At 46.2% G+C, this 23,768-nt stretch overlaps 2 protein-coding genes across 2 annotated transcripts; one reads left to right on the forward strand and one right to left on the reverse strand.

The window, feature by feature from the left end:
* Window positions 1-4,710: 4,710 nt before the first annotated feature.
* Window positions 4,711-5,262, forward strand: LOC147964234 (uncharacterized). Its single transcript, XM_087529888.1, has one exon. It carries the CDS (start codon window positions 4,711-4,713, stop codon window positions 5,260-5,262), a length of 552 nt encoding a protein of 183 aa, XP_087386014.1.
* A 5,464-nt stretch (window positions 5,263-10,726) lies between these two features.
* LOC125516595 (uncharacterized) lies at window positions 10,727-12,812 on the reverse strand. The gene is made up of 2 exons (XM_048681978.2): window positions 12,625-12,812; window positions 10,727-12,065 (listed from the first exon to the last, which is right to left on the reverse strand). Exons 1-2 carry the CDS (start codon window positions 12,643-12,645, stop codon window positions 10,980-10,982), a joined length of 1,107 nt encoding a protein of 368 aa, XP_048537935.2. The 5' UTR covers window positions 12,646-12,812; the 3' UTR covers window positions 10,727-10,979.
* Window positions 12,813-23,768: the final 10,956 nt, after the last annotated feature.

The raw sequence follows: 23,768 nt of genomic DNA on the forward strand, positions 1-23,768 counted from the left end.
AGTTTTCTTACTTAACAATAAAATTATCAAACTCATCCAAGCATTGGCTAGCAGACTTATTATGAGGAATATCACCTTCATCAAATCTATAGAGAGAACTTACCTTTACTACCAATGTCGGGTTATCAAGACCATGTATTTCTTCAATAGGTGGTAAATTCTTAGCATCTTCAGCTTTAATACCATTTTCTTTCATAGATTTCTTTGCCTCTTGCATATCTTCAGGACTGAGAAATAGAATACCCCTTTTCTTCGGAGTTGGCTTAGGAGTTGGTTCAGGAAGTGGCCAATCATTTTCATTACTCAACATATTATTCAATAGCAATTCAGCTTGATCAACACAACCAGCACAACTATCCAGGTGGTCTTTGGAAGCATTGGTTAGTCCATTATAAAAGATATCAAGTATTTCATTTTTCTTGATAGGATGATCAGGCAAAGCATTAAGTAATCGGAGAAGCCTCCCCCAAGCTTGTGGGAGACTCTCTTCTTCAATTTGCACAAAATTATATATTTCCCTTAAGGCAGCTTGTTTCTTATGAGCGGGAAAATATTTAGCAGAGAAGTAATAAATCATATCATGGGGACTACGCACACAACCAGGGTCAAGAGAATTAAACCATATTTTAGCATCACCCTTTAATGAGAACGGAAATAACTTAAGGATAAAGTAATAGCGAGTTTTCTCATTATTAGTGAACAGTGTGTCTATATCATTTAATTTAGTAAGATGTGCCACAACAATTTCAGATTCATAGCCATAAAAAGGATCAGATTCAACCAAAGTAATTAACTCACGATCGACAGAGAAATCATAATCCTTATCAGAGATATAGATAGGTGAAGTAGCAAAAGCAGGGTCATATTTCATTCTAGCATTCAAAGATTTTTCTTTCAGCTTAGCTAACAGTTTCTTAAGATCATATCTATCATTGCAAGCTAAAAAGTCTCTAGCAGTTTCTTCATCCATAACATAACCCTCAGGCACAATAGGCAATTCATATCTAGGGGGAGAATCTTCATCATCACTTTCATCAATATTATCAATTTCAATAATTTCATTCTCTCTAACCCTAGCAAGTTGTTCATCAAGAAATTCACCTAATGGCACAGTATTATCGAGTATAGAAGTAGTTTCATCATAAGTATCATGCAAAGCAGAAGTGATATCATCAATAACATGCGACATATCAGAATAAATAGCAGGAGTAGGTGTCGCAGGTTTACTCAAAAAAGAAGGTGAATCAAGTGTAGAGCTAGATGGCAGTTCCTTACCTCCCCTCGTAGTCGAGGGAAAAATCTTGGTTGTTTCATCTTTCAAGTTCTTCATAGTGATCAACAGATATAAATCCCAAGTGACTCAAAGAATAGAGGTATGCTCCCCGGCAACGGCGCCAGAAAATAGTCTTGATAACCCACAAGTATAGGGGATCGCAACAGTTTTCGAGGGTAGAGTATTCAACCCAAATTTATTGATTCGACACAAGGGGAGCTAAAGAATATTCTCAAGTATTAGCAGTTGAGTTGTCAATTCAACCGCACCTGAAAGACTTAATATCTGCAGCAAAGTATTTAGTAGCAAAGTAATATGGAAGTAACGGTAACGGTGGCAAAAGTAACAGTAGTAGTTTTTGTAGTAATTGTAACAGTGGCAATGGAAAAGTAACTAAGCAAATATCAATATGTGAAAAGCTCGTAGGCAATGGATCAGTGATGGATAATTATGTCGGATGTGATTCCTCATGCAACAGTTATAACATAGGGTGACACAGAACTAGCTCCAGTTCATCAATGTAATGTAGGCATGTATTCCGAATATAGTCATACGTGCTTATGGAAAAGAACTTGCATGACATCTTTTGTCCTACCCTCCCATGACAGCGGGGTCCTATTGGAAACTAAGGGATATTAAGGCCTCCTTTTAATAGAGTACTGGAACAAAACATTAACACTTAGTGAATACATGAACTCCTCAAACTACGGTCATCACCGGGAGTGGTCCCAATTATTGTCACTTCGGGGTTACCAGATCATAACACATAGTAGGTGACTATTGACTTGCAAGATAGGATCAAGAACTCACATATATTCATGAAAACATAATAGGTTCAGATCTGAAATCATGGCACTCGGGCCCTAGTGACAAGCATTAAGCATAGCAAAGTCATAGCAACATCAATCTCAGAACATGGTGGATACTAGGGATCAAACCCTAACAAAACTAACTTGATTACATGATAAATCTCATCCAACCCATCACCGTCCAGCAAGCCTACAATGGAATTACTCACGCACGGCGGTGAGAATCATGAAATTGGTGATGGAGGAAGGTTGATGATGACGATGGCGACGAATTCCCCTCTTCGGAGCCCCGAACAGACTCCATATCAGCCCTCCCGAGAGAGATTAGGGCTTGGTGGCGGCTCTGTATCGTAAAACACAATGAATCCTTCTCTCTAATTTTTTCTCTCCCCGAACATGAATATATAGAGTCGGAGTTGAGGTCGGTGGAGCCTCAGGGGGCCCACGAGATAGGGGGCGCGCCCCCCACCCTCGTGGACAGGGTGTGGGCCCCTGGTGTTGATTCTTTCACCAGTATTTTTTGTAAATTCCAAAAATATTCTCCGTGAAGTTTTAGGTCATTCCGAAAACTTTTTCTGCACAAAAATAACACCATGGCAATTCTGCTGAAAATAGCGTCAGTCCGGGTTAGTTCCATTCAAATCATGCAAGTTAGAGTCCAAAACAAGGTCAAAAGTGTTTGGAAAAGTAGATGCGATGGAGACATATCAACGAGCTCCATGGGGCGCGCTTCTTCACCAAGCTCGACCTCCGGTCGGGCTACCAACAGGTGCGGATGCACCCGGACAATGTCGCCAAGACGGCGTTTCGGACTCATCACGACCACTTCGAGTTCTTGGTGATGCCTTTTGCCTTTCCAACGCCCCGACAACCATCCAGGCTCTGATGAACGACGTCCCCCACCCCTACTTGCGTCTGTTTGTGCTTGTTTTCTTTGATGACATTCTTATCTACAATGCCTCGTGGGCGGAGCACCTTTAGCATGTCGCCATCGTCTTCAACGAGCTTCGGGTGCACCATCTTCATCTTAAGCGCTCGAAGTTCTCGTTCGGGACACCTTCAGTCGCCTACCTCGGCCACGTCATATCGGCCAATGGAGTTTCTATGGATGACGACAAGGTGGCGGCCGTCGCGGCCTGGCCGACACCGCACTCACCGCGGGCTCTTCGCGGCTTCCTGGGCCTCGCAGGGTACTATCAGAAATTTATCCGGGAGTTCGGCCTCATCGTGTCACCGCTCACGCATCTGTTGTGTCGCGACGCCTTTTCCTGGGATGCGGAGGTGACGGCGGCGTTCGAGGCCCGCAAGGGGGCCCTCATGACGGGCCCCGTTCTTCAGATGCCTAATATCGACCGCCCGCTCGTGGTGGACCGCGACGCCTCCGGTGCGGGGTTCGGTGCCGTCCTTGATCAGGGCGATGGACCTCTCGCCTTCTTCAGCAGGCCCTTCGCCGCGCGCCATCTTAAGCTCGCGGCTTATGAGCGGGAGCTCATTGGCTTAGTGCAGGCTGTGCCCCATTATGGGGCCGCTCGTTCCGGATTCGCACGGATCACTACAGCCTCAAGTTCTTATTGGACCAGAGGCTGACTACCGTGCCGCAGCATCAGTGGATCAGCAAGCTCTTTGGCTTTGACTTCACCGTCGAGTATTGTCCGAGCCGCCTTAACACTGTGGCCGACGCCCTGTCTCGCCGCGATGCCGACCACGACGCCACCGTCGGCGACTCCGAGGGGGGCGGCACTATGCATCCACTCGGGGCCCTCTTTCGCCCTCTTCGCCGACATTCGTCGGGCCACCGCGGCCGTGCCAAATGCTCTGCTCCTTCAGCAGTGGCTTGGTGCGGGCGACCTGGAGGAGCCGTGGCGCCTAGCCAATGGCTTGCTCCTACATGGGCGTCATATCTTCGTGCCGGAGCACGACGACCTCCGTCACCAGGTTCTGCTGCTGACCCACTCGACCGGCCACGAGGGTGTGCAGAAAACCCTCCATCGTCTCCGCGCCGACTTCTATATCCCCAGTGATCGGGCCCTGGTCCGGGACTGGGTGTGGTCTTGTGTGACATGCCAGCGCAACAAGACGGAAATACTACGGTCGGCTGGTCTACTACAGCCCTTGGAGGTGTCGTCTCAGGTCTGGGCTGGTATCTCCAAGGACTTCATCGAGGGCCTCCCCAAGGTGGGCAGCAAGTTCTTCATCCTCACGTTGGTCGACCGCTTCTCCAAGTATGCTCACTTCATCGCGCTCGGCCAGCCCTACATTGTCGCATCCATGGCCCGTGCCTTCTTCGGCGTCTTTGTCCGCCTCCATGGGTTTCCCTCTTCGATCGCTAGCGATCGGGGCCCGGTGTTCACGGGGCATGTTTGGCGCGATCTCTTCTGGATGGCGGGCGTGAAGCTCCGCCTGAGCACGGCCTTCCATCCTCAGAGGGGCGGCCAATCCGAGGTCGTCAACAAGGTGATTGCCATGCATTTGCGTTCTGTCACAGGTGATCGTCCTCGCGCTTGGGTGGATTGGCTCGTGTGGGCGGAGTACAGCTACAACACCTCCTATCACTCCGCCCTGCGCGCCATGCCATTTGAGGTGGTCTACGGCTGACCGCTCCCACCCATCCGGTCGGTTGACCCGACGATGGCTCGGACGGAGGCGGCGGGCGATCTTCTTCGCAGCCGCGACGCGATGCTTGTGGAGGTACGGCAGCGCCTCATTCAGGCCCAGCAGCTGGCCAAGCACTACTACGATGGCCATCATCACGGCGCGGAGTTCGCGGTGGGCGATTGGGTGTGGCTGCGTCTTCTTCACCGCCCTACGCAGTACCTGGACCCACGCGTGAAGCGCAAGCTGGGCCCTCGCTACGCCGGGCCCTTTGCCGTCATGGAGCGCATCGGGAAGGTGGCCTACCGCCTTCAGCTTCCGGCCGGTGCTCGCATCCATGACGTCTTCCATGTGGGGCTGCTGAAGCCCTTTCGTGGGATGCCACCGGTGGCCACCCCCGCGCTTCCTCCGACCTCCGACAGGCGCCTCTTTTCGGGACCCGAGAAGGTGTTGCAGGCCCAGCTACATCGCGGGGTGTGGTACTTGTTGATCCAGTGGGCTGGCCTTCCGGAGGAGGAAGCTACTTGGGAGCAGCGCGACGAGTTCCACCAACACTACCCAGACTTCCAGCTCGAGGATGAGCTGTAGGCGGGGAGAGATGTTATGATCGGGGTAACTTATACCCGTAGGAGGCCCACTGGACAGGTTTAATTAGGGGCTTAGCCCACAAGTTATCTTATTTTTATTAGTATCGTGGTTATATAAACAAGCTGTAAGACTCTTTTGGAGATTAAGCAATAAGACAATTCTATTGCCCAGCTCTCAAAGGAGCCAGAAACCCTAAACCCTAGTCGCCTCTTGTCACCGCCGCCGCCTCCTCCCACACGCACGACAGCGCCCAGCTGCCGCCGGCCACGTGCTCGCCTGTGTCCAACTCCCACCTTCCCCTACAACCTCCGGCCTAGACCCGATAGAACCTTAGCCCCTACCAGGCAGGGAGATAGCAATGGGAGTAGTATTAATCCCATCTTTTTTGTTACATGGCATATTTTTAATTTTTATATATATACTCGGCGTAATTTTGTATGGCCGTTCTTGGAAAAATATCACATCATCATGTATCCGTGTTTCGGGACTTAATCATACTAAGTTCAAGAGGATTAATTAATCATTTGTTTTTCTCTGTCTTAGTGAAGTCTCTATTTTCGTTGTTGTTTTAGAAATTTTCTCCCTCTATAATTTATCAACAACGGTCTTGTAAGAGGTTCTTGCTATTCATATGTTCTTGATTAGCCTTGGCAGTTAAGAACCCGGTATTGAGCGGTTAAATTGTTACAATGATATTATTGTAAGGTGTTATGTTTTGGTATACTTACTTAGGTCGCACTTGGTATGCATTTTGTATTGTTCTGCTGGCATCTATATGTCCACAATACTAAAAGTAGTTCTCATTCATCATATATATAATCTGGTGTTGTTCTATTGCATGGCGTTTGCATTGGCCAAAGTTAGGTTGTGAGAAGTGATATAATTATCCAATGTTTTGTGCCTAAAAATTATATGAACTTATTTTGCACCTCTGGCAAAATTATCCAAACAATTTCAGTTATTTGAATGTTTATACTAGGTAAGAGCAAGTAATATACTATAGTTCCCATTACACATATATTAGCAGTATTTAGGTCAAGACTCATATGAACTTATTTTGCACCGCTAGACAAAAATATCCAATCTATTCCATTTATCTGAATGTTAACTCTAGGTAAGAGCAACTAATATGATAGTCCACTGCACATCTATAAGCAGTATCTAGGACCCAAACAAATGGAACAGACATATCACATTCGGAACATATTTTTCAGACCTATCATCGTAGCAATTTAAGCGGCGTGGCAAGGTGCGCGTGTGATTCTAATATAGTTCAAAGTTCAATGGCAAGGCATTGATTATTAGCAGGTTCAACACCCTTTCCTGAGAAAACTATTTCATTTATCAGACAATGGAAAAAGCAACAACTAGATGATAATAGAAAATAGTGTGATTATTAGATAGAAATTTACCTTTTTCATTTATAATGCTCTTTGCTTTAGCCCAGAAACCCATTGTTTACTTCGCCTCAGGACTCCATTCAGAAATCTCTCTTTCAAGGGATCGTGAAATCAGGTATAAACTATTCACAGTGAGTAGATTAAAGACAGGACATAATAGAATGAAATATGTATTACATAAACAGAGTGTAGCTTAAGTTGGTAATCCCTCTGTTCCATATTAAGTGTCATTGATCCTGTACAACTTTGTACTAAGTCAGCGACGCTTAATTGGAATGGAGGGAGTAAAAAAACATTCAGGACATGATTAATGAACTGTTAAGGGCTACTGAAAAGAAAGGCACAAAAAGAATAGACTTGATTTTGCTCTTACATCAAAAACAACAGAAAAGAGCAACTCATCTTGCAGTCTCCTAGTTAAATTCATGTGTAACATCAACGCTATCTGTCTAATCCTGTGGAATTACCTGAAAAAAAGAGTAAAAATTGCATCAAGTAAGTAGCTCATAATTATGTGCATTAGCTAAACCCGAACCTCCTCTAGAAGGCATCATTGATGAACCCACAAAATCTGCGATAGCATGGACTTATCCTTCCTCCATACTCCTATTCATGGAGTCAACTGGAGGTAGTTTCACTTGGTGACCCATGAACAAAAATGTACATATTTTGTTCATGGTAAGGAAGCTCCTCCACCAGAAATTTCTGTTGATTTTCTGCAAAGTTACTTCACTTCGTTGCGGCTATCAAGGGTAGACACTAGTAATGAAATTATTAAAGGGAAAATGTCTTGCGAAGATTTGATTCCCTCGCCGGTGATCAAGGTGTCAACTCCTTCCCCTCCATGGCCACCACCTCCCGTGGACCAGGTGGCTCTTTTGGTGGATGGAGCTTTTTCAGCCGGCGATGGTTCAGCGGCCACAGGTATGATCCTAAGGAGACTGGATGGGAGTGTTATGTTTGCAGCATACCGGGTTTTATTCAACTGTAATGATGCTCTGGAGGTTGAGATTCATGCGTTGATGCAAGGCATGGCATTGGCAAAGCAACACTCGGAGGGCTCAATCATTGTGCAGTCTGATTCATTGACAGCACTGGCATCTCTCATGGGTGATTGTTTGGATCGCTCACCGTATGGTCATTTAGTTGCTGAGATTAAATTCTTGATGCTTGACAGGGAGTTTATTCTCTAAAAAATTAGTCATGAACAAAATAGGGTAGCAGATCGTTTGGCTGGTTATAATCGAACTAAGTGTAGTACTGCTGTGTGGCTACACCGTGGACCTTCATGTATTGAGGATCTTTTGCTACTTGACTGTAACCCTATTTCTGTGCAATAAAACTCCCATTTATCCTGGAAAAAAAAGTTCCACTTGGTGACCATTCTCCTCGCAGGTGGCAGCCGGAGTTTGCAGTTGCTGGAGGCAGTGTGGTTGTTCAACGTTGGGAGTCTTAATTTGATGTGTGTCGATGGCGACCCAGCAGCGCTCTTAGGGATGGCAGTTTTGCCCATGGGTACGGGTACCCGTGGGTACCCTACCCGAAAACAATGGGTATGAGCAAGACTTGAAGAGATTTTCTACCCACGGGTAATGGGTACCCATACCCGCAAAATATATGGTTAGGGCATGGGTAAGAAATTGTGCCCATGGGTAACCAATGGATACCCAGAAAAATTAATAAATGAAAATAACTTCTATAACATGTGGGGTTAACATCCAACTCATATGGTCCAATCCTAAATCTCGTATTCCTTAAACAAGTCATAGCTCATAGGCTCATAATCACCTGCTCGCCACTCCTCAAACGTCCTATGTGACTCCTTAAAAGATGAAATATCGACTCTTAGCTACCAGACTCTTGTCGAACACTAGATCCAGTGATCCCCAATTCCCACCACCGCCTTCCACTACGTCGGCCTTCCACCAACCGTTGCTCATACTCCCCTAATGCCTCCAAGAGGCCACCCACTGGAGGAGGCCACATACGTGCTATACTACTCTATCATGATCACTTGAATTTTGAACTCATTTCTCTACCTTTTAAGAATTTGAATGCTATATATTATACCCAATGGATACCCGATGGGCATGGGCATGGGTGTCAGTTTATACCCATGGATATTGAAGTGGGTGGGTATAAAAAGTTTCTATGGGTATGGGTTTGGGTAGAAGGAGGTTGTACCTGCCCATACCCTACCCATTGCCATCCCTAAGCGCTCTCACGACATGTCTCTTCCTCGGCCGGTGCTTGTGTCTCAAGGTCATGCACGTTTCATACTGCAGCCCAAAGACGCTGCAACAGTGCAGAGAAAAAGTCATCCCGTCCCACTCACTAATAGCCCAGGCCCATGCCTCCCAATGCTGATTAAAAAGGCCCATAAAATGACTAGATCAACAAGCCTAATTAACAGATGGAAGAATGGAACACCAACCTGGGGAAGACCGAGTCAAAATCCAGGCATTCCCTATTTGACGCTGCAGGGGCCCGTTACAGGCTATATTGCTAACGCGCGCCTGCAGCAAACCCCCCCTCCCGCGACTGGGCCGGCCCGTTTAACTATTTCTTACTTTCCTGTTACAATTCAAAAAAAAGGTGTGATCGCAGGGGTTTGAACTATAGACCTTTTAATTCAGAGCAAAGTGTAGTAATCACTAGGCCATCTCGATTGATTGTGCAGAGCCACATTGTCTTTCCCATTTATCCTCTGCAGTTCGCGGAACTTTATTCTTTTTCTTTTTCCTTTTTTCTTTTTTCCGGGAACTATTTTGTTAAACTTTTTTCTCATTATTTTTATTTTTGCTAAATGAGTGAACTTTTTGTTCAAATTCGTGATTTTTTGAAAAAAAAATCAATGAACATTTCTTCAAGATCGACGAATGTTTTTTAGAAATTGATGAACATTTTTTTGAAATCAATGAATGCTTTTTCAAATTCGATGAAAATGTTCCAATGTTGGTGAGCTTTTTTTCAAAATCAATGAAGTACTTTTCTAATTCAAGATTTTTTCCAAAATTGGTGAATTTGTTTCAAAATCGATGAGCTTTTTTCATTATCGATGAACTTTTTTGAAATTCGATGAACTTTTTTATATTCGATGAATTTTTTTAATTCACTAAAGTGTTTTGAAATTTTGATTTTTCAAAAAAATTGATGAACTTTTTAAAAAATCATGAACTTTTCCCATTTTTGCGATTTTTTTCAATTGGTACAAACCTTTTTGATATTTTATTTCTTTCAATTCGTGTTTTTTGTGAATGCTTTTCAAATTTATGTTTTCTTTATTCAAGTATAATTATGATGAGTATATAATACTAGTATATGTTTAATTTTTGTACTTAATGAATGGTCAAATGAGATATGTTTCCTTTAGTAATCAACAAACTGAGCATGTCCTAGTGGTTAACGCTAGTGGGCATTTACTTTTGTGTTTGGAATCCCACTTCTCTCGATTAATCTTACACTCTTTTCCTTGCGGTTTGCTTTTTCTTTTCTGCAGGTCTCCTGGGCCGGCCCATGTGGTGGGGCGCGTGGGCGCCAGCTACCTGTTCGGGTGATTAAGGCGCCAAACAGGAGCTCGCCAAAATCAATGCTACGTGAAGGTCGTCGTTCTAACAATGATTTTCATAGCTTAGCAAAGTTTTCCCTTAATTTAGTTCAGGGGCATTGTACGTGGCTTACTCAACCCGATGATCCCTCATGTATCCCACAAACTGTGGGGTATTTGATGAATAAAGTTACATTCATCCCTCAAAAATAAAAACCGGGAGAAGACCGAGTCAAAATTGATGCCACATGCCAAATCGATCGCCTGAAATCGCTACTCAGAGTTTCAAGCCCAGGGAGCTTAGTGATTTTAAGTATTACATGTTTTTCAACCGATTTTTCATTCAATCTATGCCTTCAGAAAATTCGAAGAGTCGGAGTTGTGCTTCTTTAGTTTCTTTATAAGGCATATTCTTTAGTTAATTGGTTGTTTTTTTTCCTTGAATTTGTCCATCATTAGCATATGCGGGAGTAAAACACACAAAATTACCAAAAGAAAAAGTGAAACGCAAAGCTAGTAGGAGAAATCGATTGATCGTGTAGATGATAGTATAAAGTAAAATACACCATCTTCCTCCATGATCATTATTATTATTACATCATGATGATAACCCCTCCATCATCTTCCTCCTTGCAGAATATAAGCGATACCGTAATTATAGATAAGTGTGCGACGACGACAAATCGGGTTGATGGGTGATTAAAGAGTAGCGGGGATAAAGGAGGAGGCGCACGCGATCGAGCTTCATGCTCATCGAATGTACTCGTAGTTCAGGCGCCGAGGTTGAGCCGCGGCTTGCGGGCGGCGGTGGGGCTTTGGTTGTCGTCCATGACGGTCTCGAAGGCGCCGACGAGCGCCTTCACCTTGTTCACCTGCCGCAGCTCCAGCAGCTTGATCCGCGCCTCCTCGACCGCCTCGTTGCTGCGTGCCGATTCCCGCCGCCGCGGCGTCTCGGCATCGAACGATCGCTTCCCCGTCGACGTCCTCACCCGGCAGCCCTGGAACCTCCTCACCACCTCCGCCTTGATGTCATCCTCGCGCTGCAGCTTCTTGGCCACCGCGATCTTGTCCACTTCGGCGACGGTGTCCTCCGGAGCAGGAGGAGCCTCCTTCTCGGGCTTATCCTTCTCCTTCTCCATCTCAGCGGCGGCGTCCTCCTTCTCCTTCTCCTTCTCAGCGGCGACGTCCTCCTTGTCCTTCTCAGCGGCAGCGGCGTCCTCCTTCTCCTTCTCAGCGACGGCGTCATCCTCCTTCTTCGGCGAGTTATTGTGCACCTCGTCCTGTTCCTCCGCCACGGGCGCCAGCAGATGGATGACTGTCGACGGCGGGTTCGCCTCGTGTATGATCTTCTCCGGCACGATCTCCTCCTGCTTGGAGGCGGCTCCGGCGTCGACGACGTCGTCGATGATCTGATCGTCCATGGAAAAGGCGCTGCTTTCAGCGTCGGACCCCTTGCTGGCGGCCGACCCGGGGCTGTCCACTTCGCCGACGTCCGCCGCCGCCGCTAGGCTCTTCTTGCGCCGGGACGACCTGCCGCCGCGGAAGGCGCGGGAGGCCCGCTGCATGAGCTTCCTCGGGGAGAACATCGACGAGTACGACGCCGACTTGGGCTGCTGCTTCTTGGTGCCCCTGGGGGTGGCCGGCGGCGTGTCGGTGGACGTGGCCGCCATGCAGTTGATGGACGGCGCCTTGTGGCGCGCGAACGCCGGCGCGTTGGCCGTGGATGTCGAGGCGCGCGCCGACTGGTACTGGGAGGAGGAGGAGGAGACGCTGAGCGGCGACGGGGAGGGCGCCTGCCTCGCGCTCGCGCTCCGCTGGAGCGCTGGCGCGCCGCCTGCCGCCGGTGAGGCCCTACGCTGCATCGGCATATAGATCCACAAAGGACAACCGTAAGACGTGGCGGTGTTAGGTCAAATCAAGAACAACCCTAGCTACGAACAAGGCGTCCAATAAGTACATCCAACGCGACCCCGAAAATCATGGTATGTACTTCCTCTGTTCCGAATTACTTGTCTCGGATATGGATGTATCTAAAACTAAAATACATCTAGATACATCCATTTCTACGACAAGTAATTCCGAACGGAGGGAGTATAATAATAGGAAAACCAATTCTAGGAAGAATTTTTTTTTTGGAGACAATTCTAGGAAGATTGGGAACTAAGTAATATGACTAGGAGTGACGGATATAAGTATTTTGAACGTGTATTTTGGAGTTGTTTGTAATTAAATTCCATAAGAACTTACATAGGATTCGCGAACCATGTCTAATCAAAAGAACAGATACAGAGTATGAATTATTATTTTTCAACACAAGGAAACTCGATTTTGTGGTCCAGCCTGGCCCAATGACCAGCAACATGTCCAAAGAAAATATTGTTAATCAGGACATCATAAAAGTGTAAGTAAATTTACCTGAAGACTATATGACTTCATTTCTTAGAGGAGGTGGAGAGGGCGACGCGATGGATTTTTAGCTATAAGTGTAGCGCCGCACTAAGAGGTAGGGAGGACACAAAGGGCCCCATATGAAGGCCCCAAGTGGCCTGAAAATTGCACGGTGAAGGATTGGAGGAGATGACAACGGAGGAGCGTGCGCTAGGAAGAGGGCGAATGCAACAGTTAAAACCGTCTTGGGGTCTATTGTTAGAAAGGAAACCGAGTAAGTTGGGGAGAAGTTCATGCGTGGTCTCAAGTGCTCATGTCCAGAATCGCATGGCTTGGAGGAATTTTAGGAGCCGTATTTTAGGTGCCTCTCACACCTATGCATTTCTAATATTGTGTGTTTAGGGAATTAACGTATTTTAAACTCTGTTTTAGATATGAAGGTGATATCACTATAAATTCCTTTCATTGGTCATTGGTCAGGAAGTAAAATCCGCAAACTCTCTCATGGATTTATATCAAATAGTTCGAGAAGATAGGTTACAAGTCGAAGCTGCTATACAAGCATCCCGGTCAGTTCAACACAGAGGAGTATCAAATCATTCATTAAATAGTCTCTCTTTTTTACTCTCTCTCTCTCATAAAATACGCCCAACCTAAGATCTCTCGCCAAAAAAAAACACCGAACATCTAAATCGGCAGGGTCCCTATTCAATAGGAAAAACACCCAACCTAAGATCTAAACCGACGGGTTTCCTTTCATGAAAAGAGGCTATATCTACACCAGTTTGCCATATCTACACTATGTGAGCCGTCCAACGATCAATCCCAAACCAGATCTTTTTTCCCTCTCGCTAGGGTTTTCTAGTCCTCCCGAAGGCGATCTTTCACCGCCGTCGAGATCGTGTTTCCCTACCTCCACGACGCTGTCCTTTGAATCGCGTTGGCGAATCCTAGGATTGAGGAGGGCCTAGGGTTGTACCAAGGAGTCCCGATCGCATTGCTGTCGGGCTAGGGATCGAGATGTCTTCGAGCGGGGCTTCTGGACCGGCGGAGGCTGGACATAAGGAGACCGATGAAGTAGAGAAGATGATGAAGGATCTTGGGTTGCGAGAGGGGGATCTAGACGACATGGTGTTCGACGAGAAGGAGGCACCGCCGGAGGCTGTCCGGTGGATCGCTTTGACCAAAGTCCACTAAAGCAAAACCTATAGTCAATTCTGGTTATTCAAGAATATGAGAGCAGCCTGGGATCTTGCACAGGAGGTGAAATTCAAGCCTTTGGAGGATAACCTCTACACTATCAAATTTTCCTGCCTAGGAGATTGGGAGCGGGTCACGTTGGAGGGCCCTTGGCACTTCAGAGGAGATGCGGTGATCATCAAGCCATATGATGGATTAGCGAAGCCTTCCATAGTTCAGCTCGATACCATAGAGATATGGGTCCAGATACACGATGTTCCAGAGCTATACGCACACCTTGTGCCATCGCTTGCGGCAAAAGTTGGAGAGGTCCTCTTTGTGGAACCACAATCGCAGGATTTTGTGGGCAATTTTCACCGTGTCTGGGTCAGGATGGCCGTTGTGAAGCCCCTCAAGAACGCAGTATCCATGATCCATGATGGAAAATGTCAAATCTATCGTGTCAAGTATGAAAAACTACCTGATTGGTGTGTTGTCTGTGGCATGCTAGGGCACCTGCTTAAAGAGCACGGGAGCGGGATCGACCCACCGTCGGCTCTGGTGTTTAAAGATCTTAGAGCTTCATGGGCCATGAGGACTGGGAGAGGTCCTGGTAATGGGCGAGGCCATCGAGGAGGCCGTACTGGAGGCAGAGGAAGGGGTGACCACGGTAGCTCGTATTACGATGGTTTTGCTAAAGAAGATGAGCAGGAAACAAGCCGAGATTCAGACATGGTGGATGCAGAAAATAATAGAAAGAGAGCTTCAGCGGTCGTTCCAGCTCAGGTGTCATCAGGAGAAAACACGGTTACCCCTGGCCGTGTTAATCAGGTGGCGTTGCTCCCTCCTGCAGCCCCCCTAGCCCTAGTGGAACACAGGACCCGAAGAGAGCGAAGACGAATGCAGAAACAGAGAAGAACAACGTCGCTAAACCCAGTTCAAGTGTGAAAGGTGATTTGAAGTTGGCGGGCCTGGTCGCCGGGCGCCGCCGAGCCCAATGAGTGCCTTATGCTGGAACTGTCGCGATGTGGGCAATGCCGCAACAGTCCGTGAGCTTCATGATTTCATGAAGAAATTTGCCCCTACCCTACTTTGCATAGTTGAAACACAAATAGATGGTGCTAGGGCAGAAGCTTTATCTGGTACTCTGGGTTTTGATAATGCGTATGCTGTTAATAGTCAAGGTCGAAGCGGTGGTATTGGTTTGTTCTGGAATAACTCAATAAAGGTTGAGATATTTGGTTACTCTGTTTATCACTTGGATGTCTTGGTAGAGGAAAATAACCAGGACAAATGAAGATTGACGTGTGTATATGGTGAAGCACAAACACACCTAAGGCACCAGACATGGACGGTTTTGAAAAACATAAGTACCTTGAGCCCTTTACCATGGTTGTGCATGGGTGATTTTAATGAAGTCCTTCGTCCGGAAGAGCACGAGGGGGTGGGACAGTGAAGTAGCGCCCAGATCCAAGCATTCTGGGATACCACGGATATTTGCATGTTGCTAGATATGGGACTTAAGGGCAATTTCTGGACCTTTGAGAAGAAAGTAGCCGGTGGGAGCTACACAAGGTGTCGTTTGGACAGAGCGCTGGCTAACGTTGGATGGATGAATAAATTTCCAGAGGCATCAGTATCACATCTCACGTGCTCTACATCTGACCACTCTCCTATAATCATTGATTTTGGCGGCCCAGAAGTGGTACGAGCGCAGAGAAGTTTCAATTACAAGCTGATGTGGGAATCGCATGAGGGGCTCCACGACATCCTTACAAGCGGCTGGGACTCCGGACCACCATGTACATTGCTACCTCTTGAGCATTGCATTGGTTTTCCCTTGAAGAGGAAAGGTGATGCAGTAAAGCAGCGTAAGTATTTCCCTCAGTTTGAGAACCAAGGTATCAATCCAGTAGGAGACCACGTGCGAGTCACCTCGTACCTACACAAACAAATAAGAACCTCGCAACCAACGCGATAAAGGGGTTGTCAATCCCTTCATGGCCACTTGCAAGAGTGAGGTCTGATAGAGATGATAATAATAAGATAAATATTTTTGCTATTTTTATGATATAGATTGAAAGTAAAGATTGCAAAATAAAGTAGATTGGAAACTTGTATGATGGAGAATAGACCCAGGGGCCATAGGTTTCACTAGTGGCTTCTCTCAAGATAGCATAAGTATTACGGTGGGTGAACGAATTACTGTCGAGCAATTGATAGAAAACTGAATAATTATGAGAATATCTAGGTATGATCATGTATACAGGCATCACGTCTGAGACAAGTAGACCGAAACGATTCTGCATCTACTACTATTACTCCACACATCGATCGGTATCTAGCATGCATCTAGAGTATTAAGTTCATAAGAACAGAGTAATGCCTTAAGCAAGATGACATGATGTAGAGGGATAAACTCATGAAATATGATGTAAACCCCATCTTTTTATCCTCGATGGCAGCAATACAATACGTGTCGTTTCCATTTCTGTCACTGGGATTGAGCACCGCAAGATTGAACCCAAAGCTAAGCACTTCTCCCATTGCAAGAAAGATCAATCTAGTAGGACAAACCAAACTAATAATTCAAAGAGACTTGCAAAGATAAACCAATCATACATAAAAGAATTCAGAGAAGATTCAAATATTGTTCATAGATAAACTTGATCATAAACCCACAATTCATCGGATCTCGACAAACACACCGCAAAAGAAGATTACATCGAATAGATCTCCAAGAGAATCGAGGAGAACTTTGTATTGAGATCCAAAGAGAGAGAAGAAGCCATCTAGCTACTAGCTATGGACCCGAAGGTCTGAGATAAACTACTCACACATCATCGGAGGGGCCATGGAGTTGATGTAGAGGCCCCCCTTGATCAATGCCCCCTCCGATGGAGCTCCGGAAAAGGCCCCAAGATGGGATCTCTTGGGTACAGAAGGATGCGGTGGTGGAAATAGGGTTTCGTGGTGCTCTTGGATGTTTTAGGGTATATGGATATATATAGGAGGAAGAAGTAGGTCGGTGGAGCAACAAGGGGCCCACGAGGGTGGAGGGTGCGCCCAGGGGGTGGGCGCGCCCCCTGCCTCGTGGCCTCATCGATTGTTTCTTGACGTCCACTCCAAGTCCCCTGGATCACGTTTGTTCCAAAAATAACACTCCCGAAGGTTTCATTCCGTTTGGACTCCGTTTGATATTCCTTTTCGGCGAAACACTGAAATAGGCAAAAAAAACAACAATTTGGGTTGGGCCTCCGGTTAATAGGTTAGTCCCAAAAATAATATAAAAGTGTAAAAATAATCCCATTAACATCCAAAACAGATAATATAATAGCATGGAACAATCAAAAATTATAGATACGTTGGAGACGTATCATACATCACTGGAAGAAATGAAACAGAAACTCAGCAACATTTCTAAGGGGCTAGCCAAGTGGAGCAGAGATACGTTCGGGTCTATATGCAAGGAAATAAAGGCTCTGAAGCAGGCCTTGGAAGAGTTCAAAAACGATCCAGCGAGGATAGCACCCTCTCACGCCGAGCTCAAGATCAATGGACGCTTGATCGAGATGTATCACCAGGAGGAGATTATGTGGCGCCAAAGAGCACGAATCGAGTGGCTTTCAGCGGGAGATAGGAACACTAAATTATTTCATCTCCGAGCTAGTCTCCGCAGGAAGAAAAATATGATTAAGGCCTTACAAAATTCCCTAGGAGTAATTGCTGATAACCCAGCAGAGTTGAAGGCAATGGCTAATGATTTCTATCAAACTTTGTATTCTTCAGAGGGGGTACAGAACATGGAAGTTGTTCTAAACCATGTCCCACGTAAGGTTACGCCTGAATGCCGCCCTATGTGCTCCATATACTAAGGAAGATGTTAAAGTGGCTCTATTCCAAATGTTCCCAACCAAAGCGCCAGGGCCGGATGGCTTCCCTGCCCATTTTTATCAGCGACACTAGGATATTTGTGGAGAAGAGGTAACCAAGTTTATTCTGAGGATAGTCCGGAGGGAGGAGAGTCCTAAATGTATCAATGACACGGTCTTAGTGCTCATTCCCAAGGTAACAAATCCAACAATGTTAACTCAGTTTCGCCCTATCAGCTTGTGCAACGTCTTATATAAGATAGCATCAAAAGTGGTCGCGAATAGATTGAAACTTGTTTTGCCTGACATAATCTCTGAGAAACAGTCAGCCTTTGTCCCAGGGAGGTTGATAACAGATAATATCATTTGCTCCTATGAATGCTACACTTTATGAAGCGGTCTAGATCAAAATCAAATAGTTATTGTGCTTTGAAGCTGGACATGATGAAGGCATATGATAGATTGGAATGGGCTTACTTGAGAGCTATCATGACAAAACTTGGTTTTGCTAGACAGTGGATAGATACTGTAATGGGCATGGTTTCATCAGTATCATTCTCGGTCTTGTTCAATGGAGTGAAGCTTGATTCATTCAAGCCAACAAGAGGTATCAGGCAGGGAGACCCAATCTCCCCCTACTTATTCTTGATTGCAGTAGAGGGCCTTTCGTGCCTCCTTAAATCCAGTTCACAGTCATCATTCACAGGTCTTCAGGTGGCCCCGAAAGCTCCCACTATTAACCACCTTTTGTTTGCAGATGACAGCCTGTTGTTATTCAAGGCTAGTGTAGAGGGCTCTGGTGCAGTGTCACACCTGCTAGACACTTATTGTGCTGCTTCGGGTCAGAGAATTAATCATGAAAAGTCATCAATATTTTTTAGTAAAGGGTGCCATGGAAATATAAGAGAGGCAGTGAAGAACACCTTAAATGTGAACAAGGAATCGTTAAATGAATGCTATCTTGGGATGCCCACTGACGTGAGCCATTCGAAAAATGGTACGTTCAAATACCTACGAGACCGTGTGTGGGAGAAGATAAAGGGTTGGATGGAGAAGCTCTTATCATCGGCAGATAAAGAAGTGTTGATCAAATTAGTTTCTCAGGCGATTCGAGTCTACTCTATGTCATGTTTCACACTGCCAAGAGGTCTATGCGAGAGCATCACTTCGATCATACGAAAATTCTGGTGGGGAAGCAAACTGTTGGGGAACGTAGTAATTTCAAAAGAATTCCTATGCACATGCAAGATCATGGTGATGCATAGCAACGAGAGGGGAGTGTATCGTCTACGTACCCTCGTAGACCGTAAGAGGAAGCGTTATGAGGACGCGGTTGATGTAGTCGTACATCTTCATGATCCGACTGATCCAAGTACCGAACATACGACACCTCCGAGTTCAGCACACGTTCATCTCGATGACGTCCCACGAACTCCGATCCAGCGGAGCTTCACAGGAGAGTTCCGTCAGCACGACAACGTGATGACGGTGATGATGTTGCTACCGACGCATGGCTTCGCCTAAGCACCGCTACGATATGATCGAGGTGGATTATGGTGGAGGGGGGCACCGCACACGGCTTGGAACAATCAACTTGTGTGTCCTAGGGTGCCCCCTTCCCCCGTATGTAAAGGAGCAAGGGGAGGGGGCCGACGGCCTCATAGGGTGCGCCCCAAGGGGGGAATCCTACTCCTACTAGGAGTAGGTTCCCCCTTTCCTAGTCCAACTAGGAGGGGAAGGAAAGAGGGGGCTGATGACCCACAAGTGTAGGGGATCTATCGTAGCTTTTTGATAAGTAAGAGTGTCGAACCCAACGAGGAGCAGAAGGAAATGATAAGCAGTTTTCAGTAAGGTATTCTCTGCAAGCACTGAAATTATCGGTAACAGATAGTTTTGTGATAAGGTAATTTGTAACGAGTAGCAAGTAATAAAAGTAAATAAGGTGCAACAAGATGGCCCAATCCTTTTTGTAGAAAAGGACAAGCCTAGACAAACTCTTATATGAAGGAAAGCGCTCCCGAGGACACATGAGAATTATCGTCAAGCTAGTTTTCATCACGTTCATATGATTCGCGTTCGGTACTTTGATAATTTGATATGTGGGTGAAGCGGTGTTTGGGTACTGTCCTTACATGTAAAAGCATCCCACTTATGATTAACCCCCATTGCAAGCATCCGCAACTACAACAGAAGTATTAAGGTAAACCTAACCATAGCATGAAACATATGGATCCAAATCAGCCCCTTACGAAGCAACGCATAAACTAAGGTTTAAGCTTCTGTCACTCTAGCAACCCATCATCTACTTATTACTTCCCAATGCCTCCCTCTAGGCCCAAACAATGGTGAAGTTTCATGTAGTCGACGTTCATATGACACCACTAGAGGGACGACAACATACATCTCATCAAAATATCGAACGAATACCAAATTCACATGACTACTTATAGCAAGACTTCTCCCATGTCCTCAGGAACAAACATAACTACTCACAAAGCATATTCATGTTCATAATCAGAGGGGTATTAATATGCATAATGGATCTGAACATATGATCTTCCACCAAGTAAACCAACTAGCATCAACTACAAGGATTAATCAACACTACTAGCAACCCACAGGTACCAATCTGAGGTTTGGATACAAAGATTGGATACAAGAGATGAACTAGGGTTTGAGATGAGATGGTGCTGGTGAAGATGTTGATGGAGATTGACCCCCTCCCGATGAGAGGATCGTTGGTGATGACGATGGTGATGATTTCCCCCTCCTAGAGGGAACTTTCCTTGGCAGAACAGCTCTGCCGGAGCCCTAGATTGGTTCCGCCAAGGTTCCGCCTCATGGCGGCGGAGTTTCTTCCCAAAAGCTTGCTTGTAATTTTTTCTCGGACGAAAGACCTCATATAGAAGAAGATGGGCATCGGAGGGCCACCAGGGAGCCCACCAGGCAGGGGGCGCACCCAAGGGGGTAGGGCGCGCCCCCCACCCTCGTGGCCAGGGTGTGGGCCCCTTCTGGAACTTCTTTCGCCCAATATTTCTTATATACTATGGAAATAACTTCCGTGAAGTTGTGCAAAATAGGTCTCTAATATTTGCTCCTTTTCCAGCCCAGAATCCCAACCGCCGGCATTCTCCCTCTTCATGTAAACCTTGTAAAATAAGAGAGAATAGGAATAAGTATTGTGACATAATGTGTAATAACAGCCCATAATGCAATAATTATCTATATAAAAGCATGATGCAAAATGGACGTATCAACTCCCCCAACTTTAGACTTCGCTTGTCCTCAAGCGAAAGCCGAAATCGAAAAATATGTCCACATGTTTGGAGATAGAGGTGTCGATAAAAATAAAAAATGTACATGAGGGCATCATGATCATTCTTAGAGCAGCAACATATATATATATATATATATATATATATATATATATATATATAGGACAACACTATTCTAATCCCAGGATTAGAATGGTTATTTGGATCACAGCAGCCCCTATATAGGGCCCGACGTGGCCCTCCCGAACTTCCAAACTGTCGCCGGCCCGACAGGAGCCACTGGATCCCGAGGCCCTCCCGACAGGATCCACCTGATCCCGATCCCGATTCTGAGCCGCCCCAGCCCCCTCCTCCCCTCGATCCCCCGACCTTCCCCCTCCTCGTCGTCGATCTTCGCCGGATCCGCCGCCTCCCCTCCGTCTCCAGCTCCTGGCCGACTACCGGCGCGGGTGAGCGAGTGACGGCGGACGCCGGCGCGAGGGAGCCCATGTCGCCTGGACGCGGTGAACCCGCCATGGACTTCAGGAAGCCGCATCCTCATCCCATCGTCACCACCCGAAGCCTTGGCAGACCAGATGACAGCCCCGACACAAGCTACGGCGAGCGGCGTGACCAACAGAGCAACTCCTCCATGGAGGCGGCATCGGTTGCGCCCTCAAATTCAGCGGCAAAAGTACATGAACTTCCTCCCAATTTTGCCTTTTTCTTCAATCTTGCCTTCTCTGACCTTCTTGCTTTGTGCAGATGAACTTCGCGCCCCCTACAAGACATGGATTGCCATGGAATTCCTCTCCTACCTCCACGACGAATTGTTCTCAAGGTGGCCCATCAGCTACTGAAAAAAGGTTGGCCGAACTTCTAGCCAGGGTATGGTTGAACTTCTTCCTTCCTTTGGTTTTTTATTTGCTTACAGCTATGTGAAGTTCAGGTGGTGTGTGAGCATTAGTTCAGGCTACAAAAACCGTTTTAAAATCTGCCTGCTTACAACCATGTGAAGTTCTGGTAGTGTGTGAGTCTCAGTCGAGGCTACAAACACTATAAAAATCTTCCTACATTCACATTCACATGTGGAAAAGCCATGTGAAGTTCAACTAGTAAGTGTGCTAGAGTTCAGGTTGGTATGTATCTGGTTCTGTGCAAAAAAATAAAAGGAAAATAGAACATGCATGTGATATCACATGAAGGTCAGGTTGGTATGCACTAGCAGCCCAACCATTCAAACTCATGAAGGTTTCGGGTTTTTTAACTGTAGACAATATTTTCCCTTTGCAAAACAAGAAGTTCAGGTTGTGGACAGTGCTCAGTTCAGGTACATATAAGTAATCAAATATTGTAGAATTAAACAAGATGTGACGTTCATTCTGTGAAGGGTGCTCAGTTCAGGTACAAAAGTATTGGCAGATGCTCAGCTCAGTGCATAGTGTGATGGCTCTCACCACTTTTATATGAGAAGTTCAGGCTGTGAATAATGCTAAGTTCAGTTACAAAGGTATAGGCAGATATAATTTGTGTGCTAATAGACATTTTCTTCTTTTATGTCAGCAAGACGAGAGATGCATGAAGAAGGTTAGAAGTTCCCAGCAGCAAGTACACAATCCAAAGCCTGTACGCGTTGCACCACCCCCTCAATGGGTCACACCTCAAACGCACCAACAACATTACCAACCTGCTCCAGACCTGTAACGCCCTGGACACACCCGCCGGTGGACGTTACTCCTGGCAGGATCTAGACTGGCCCCACAGATCAATACTAGTCTTTTCTGCGCACTTTGTCCTCACTCGTGCGCACCCGGGAGCAACTTCCCGGTCGGTCACCCATCCTAAAACTACTCCAAGCTGAGCACGCTTAACTTTGGAGTTCTGTCTGAATGGGCTCCCGGAAAAGAAGGAATTCCTTATTGATATGAGTAGTCTATCTTCCCTAATAAGCCAGGCTATCACATACACCCCCACTCAGAGGAACCACGTCCTTGTCGGGCCACATGAACGTTCCCTCTTGGTACATACGTCTGTGCTTCCAGTACATGGGTCATGCCGTGTGCCATGAGGGGTCACAAACGTCATGAATAACATGACCACGCACCTGTCCGCAACCATCCGTGTAATCGCGAGGGTCGGCTCTAATACCAACTTGTAACGCCCTTGATGCGGCTATATCTCCCACGTGTCGAAGCACGACTTAGAGGCATAATCGCATTGAAAGCAATGTCGCAAGTGAGGTAATCTTCGCAAACAACCCATGTACATAAATAAAGGGGAAAGGTACATAGTTGGCTTACACTCGCCACGTCACACAAATACATAAATAAGTCATTACATTCATCCAATACACTCAAGGTCCGACTACGGAACCAAAATAAAGATCAACCCCCAAATGCGACAAAGTCCCCGATCGCCCCAACTGGGCACCACTACTGATCATCTGGGAAAGACACGTAGTAACGACGAGAGTCTTCATCGAACTCCCACTTGAGCTCGGTCATATCATCTGGAGTGGTATCATCGGTCCCTGCATCTGGTTTTGGAAGGAATCTATGAGTCACGGGGACTCAGCAATCTCGCACCCTCACGATCAAGACTATTTAAGCTTATAGGTAAGGTAAGGGTATGATGTGGAGCTGCAGCAAGAAACTAGCATATATGGTGGCTAACATACGCAAATGAGAGTGAGAAGAGAAGGCAAAGGCACGGTCGAACAACTATGATCAAGAAGTGATCCTAGAACAACCCACGCCAAGCATTACTCCAACACCGTGTTCACTTCCCAGACTCCGCCGAGAAGAGACCATCACAGTTACACATGCGGTTGGTGCATTTTAATTAAGTTAAGTTTCAGGTTATCTAC

This window comes from Triticum urartu, chromosome 6A (assembly GCF_056163025.1).
Source record: "Triticum urartu cultivar PI428250 chromosome 6A, HENAU_Tu73, whole genome shotgun sequence".
Classification (NCBI taxonomy): domain Eukaryota; kingdom Viridiplantae; phylum Streptophyta; class Magnoliopsida; order Poales; family Poaceae; genus Triticum; species Triticum urartu.

Excerpts from the sequence above, each read along its gene's own strand:
- LOC147964234 (XM_087529888.1), top strand. The coding sequence starts at position 4,711 with ATGGCTCGGACGGAGGCGGCGGGCGATCTTCTTCGCAGCCGCGACGCG.
- LOC125516595 (XM_048681978.2), bottom strand. The coding sequence starts at position 12,645 with ATGAAGTCATATAGTCTTCAG. Across the intron at positions 12,066-12,624 it reads TGAAGTCATATAGTCTTCAG|CGTAGGGCCTCACCGGCGGC; the intron begins GTAAATTTACTT and ends ATGCCGATGCAG.